General features: G+C 37.5%; 1 protein-coding gene across 1 annotated transcript; it reads right to left on the reverse strand.

Moving 5' to 3' along the window:
* Positions 1–435: 435 nt before the first annotated feature.
* On the reverse strand, positions 436–2639 carry LOC106872093 (uncharacterized). Its single transcript, XM_014918953.1, has 3 exons — positions 2597–2639; positions 1193–1338; positions 436–705 (listed from the first exon to the last, which is right to left on the reverse strand). The coding sequence occupies exons 1-3, from the start codon at positions 2637–2639 to the stop codon at positions 436–438; spliced, it is 459 nt and encodes a 152-aa protein (XP_014774439.1).
* Positions 2640–3004: the final 365 nt, after the last annotated feature.

A 3004-nucleotide genomic window follows, 5' to 3' on the forward strand; every position in this document is an offset into this window, starting at 1 on the left:
ATATATATATATATACATACATACTAGCAGAAATACCCGGCGTTGCCTGGGTTAGAGAAAATAATGAAATTTAAAAATGCCGTCTAGATTATGCAGGTCTCAACTGCTAGTTGCTAAGATACTAACTTTGTACGTAACTCTGCAACCCATGCCAACATGGAAAATAAGCGTTAAGTGAAATGTGAAAAGAAAGTTTTCAACTCATATATAAAGCAAATATACGTTTGTCTAACTTATTTCGTAGTCAAAATAACAGGTACAGATTATAAAAAATGAAAGGAAATGCATAGAGTACACACACGCAAACACACACACACACACACACACACACACACACACCACACAGCCAACATATTACTTTATTGTTTCACTAATATACACACAGATATACATTCACGCATGTCAGTCGAAAAGTGATTGTGTAATAGTAATATTTTAGCCCTCAATGGTTTTACACTTCTGTATATGACATGGACCTACTATGCATCTAAGTTCTTCATGTACTGTGTTTTCTGTCTTGCCATGTTTATCATTGAGAATGTAGAGGTTCTTTTCATCTCCAACTTTAGAACATTTAACATATACCTGACCATGTGAGAAGCAAGGTTGAAGGAGGTTAAGTCCCACAACGTTTAGAGATTGAGCTTGTGCTTTATTGATAGACATTGCAACGCTAAGTTTGAGAGGAAACAGCAGTCTCTTGAACTGAAAGGGGAGATCATTTGAGATGAGAGTTATCCTTGGAATGAAGACATTCTCACTTATCTTGTTGCCATGATGAAGAGGTTTCTCAGCTGCATAGGAGACTTGCACATTTGTGCCTCTGTCAAAGTGGTATCCCAGTGTTCATCATCTTCCAGAAGACATCTGAGATGGCAAGCCTGGCGATATGTTTGACATTCTGTGTTATCAACGTAAGGCGGTAAATGAGGTGGGTCCCTTGACATGGTGTAATGGAAGCCTTAGATAGTAGCACTCTGAGTAGTTGGGATGGACAACATAGACTTTGCCAAGTGTGTCTTATTTCTTGATTCCTGGATGATGTGTGGGTTCTCCAAGTGTACGTCTTTTCCATTAGTTTTGGTACCAGGTATAGAATTGTGGAACGTCATCGTATAGCAGCCTTGCTGTTGGCGCATTAAACCTCCCTCCATGTTGATCAGATGGTTTCTTGTCTGATCTGATTAACTACCTTGTAATCCATGGAGTCAGGAAGAATTGTTTCAAGTACAGTCTTGAACCTTCTGATCACGTTGTTGTATGCAGTATCTTTTGCAGAGACAATACAATGTTCATCCTGATGCCGGAAATGTTCTTGTTCTTCTTGTTGAGAATCACCTATAAAAATAATATTTGAAGGAATTTTGGTGATTCATTTGACAGAGGTAGTAGAGAGTCAATCCGATGATAAATCTGGCCTTAGACCTTGAGATTTTGTATGAATCCTGGCTCAGTTGTATCTCTTATGGCTCCAAATGATGTCATCTGTAGTGCAGCATTGTACTGTCTAATTTTGTTTTGGAAGTGCTTGGAATTTTGGTCAGTTGATGACAACAGTTTCTTCAATGGCTCTGGAGGTTGGGGGATTGCAGGGAGTTTAACCTTTCCCACCACTGCAGCACAGTGCAGGTGTTTCTCCAGACTACTTCTTTGCTTTACAATGTATGCACTCATTTGTCATTGCACCAATATAAATTCTAGTGTCATCTGCATAATGAAGTGCTGAATCATAACTGAAAGCTGCTTCATAGAAGTTGCTTCTCTGAGCTGTTGCAATTGCTCTTCGTTCTGCAGTGGAGATCCCATTCCTTGTCAGTCATGCATACCTCTGTTCATCACTTTAAGATGCTCTGACCTTTGTAGTGCACTGTCTGTTCGTTTCTTGGCATGCCTCCCTTTCTGCAGCTATCTCTCTTTACCTGCACAGAGATATTCTTTTGGCTGACCTTGGTATTGTAGACAAATTGGCATAACTACATATGTCTGACCCCACCCCCACCCCAATAGGGATGATCATAACTTTAAAAAAAAAATGGATATTTTTAAATAAAACTTTCTACAAATATGTTATATCATGTAGATTCCGAATATACAAAATTTTTTTGGGGGTAAGTATTTTAGGAGGGGCTGGGGAACTTCTGAAAATTTACCGGAGTCCACTTCAATTCGTCTTAACTTTCAAGAAAATGGATATTTCTTAATGAAATTCTCTACAAATATACCTCGGACTATGTAGATTCCGAGAACATAGGGATTTATGGGAAAAACAATTGGGTATTATTTTTAAGAACGGTTCACCACTCGGGGGTGTTTCGGAACAAGTCGTTCATATTTGTTTCATTTTCTCTGTTTTGTGCGTTTGTGCATCTGTAGATTTCTACTGAAGCTATAAACAAGCAATGAAGGTAAATGAAGCCAGATAACTCGTTATGCTAAAAATAACATCTGAAGGGCTGGCACACAGAAATATGTTATTAAGACGACTTATCTGTTGCATACGATTAAAAAAAAAAAAACGTCTATTTTCTTGAAAGGTAAGACGAAATGAAATGAACTCCGGTGAAATTTCAGAAATTCTCCCTCCTAAAACACTTACTCCCAACAAATTTTGTATATTCGGAATCGACATGATATAACATATTAGTAGAAAATTTTATTAAAAAATATCCATTTTTCTGAAAGTTATGATCATCCAAATTGGGCAGAAATCTGTAGTTATGCCGACAAATGTGACATTGTCCTTCTAGGCATGGTTATATATGTATACAAAAAAAAACACGAGTGCAGAAGATAGTAAACAATGAAAATAACTTGGTAACGGAAATTATGTCTCTTAATACGACGGGCAGAAAGTAAATAAGAAATTTTAACAGAAAATAATGTATTGTACGTGTTGAAGCGAAATTTGTCACTCTCACTCAGTGAACCAAAGAGCCAGTATCGACGGAACCAGACAGAAACTGTCAACAACAGAAAAACACAAAACTGTAAGGATTGAAATGAA

This window comes from Octopus bimaculoides, chromosome 13, assembly GCF_001194135.2.
Source record: "Octopus bimaculoides isolate UCB-OBI-ISO-001 chromosome 13, ASM119413v2, whole genome shotgun sequence".
NCBI lineage: Eukaryota > Metazoa > Mollusca > Cephalopoda > Octopoda > Octopodidae > Octopus > Octopus bimaculoides.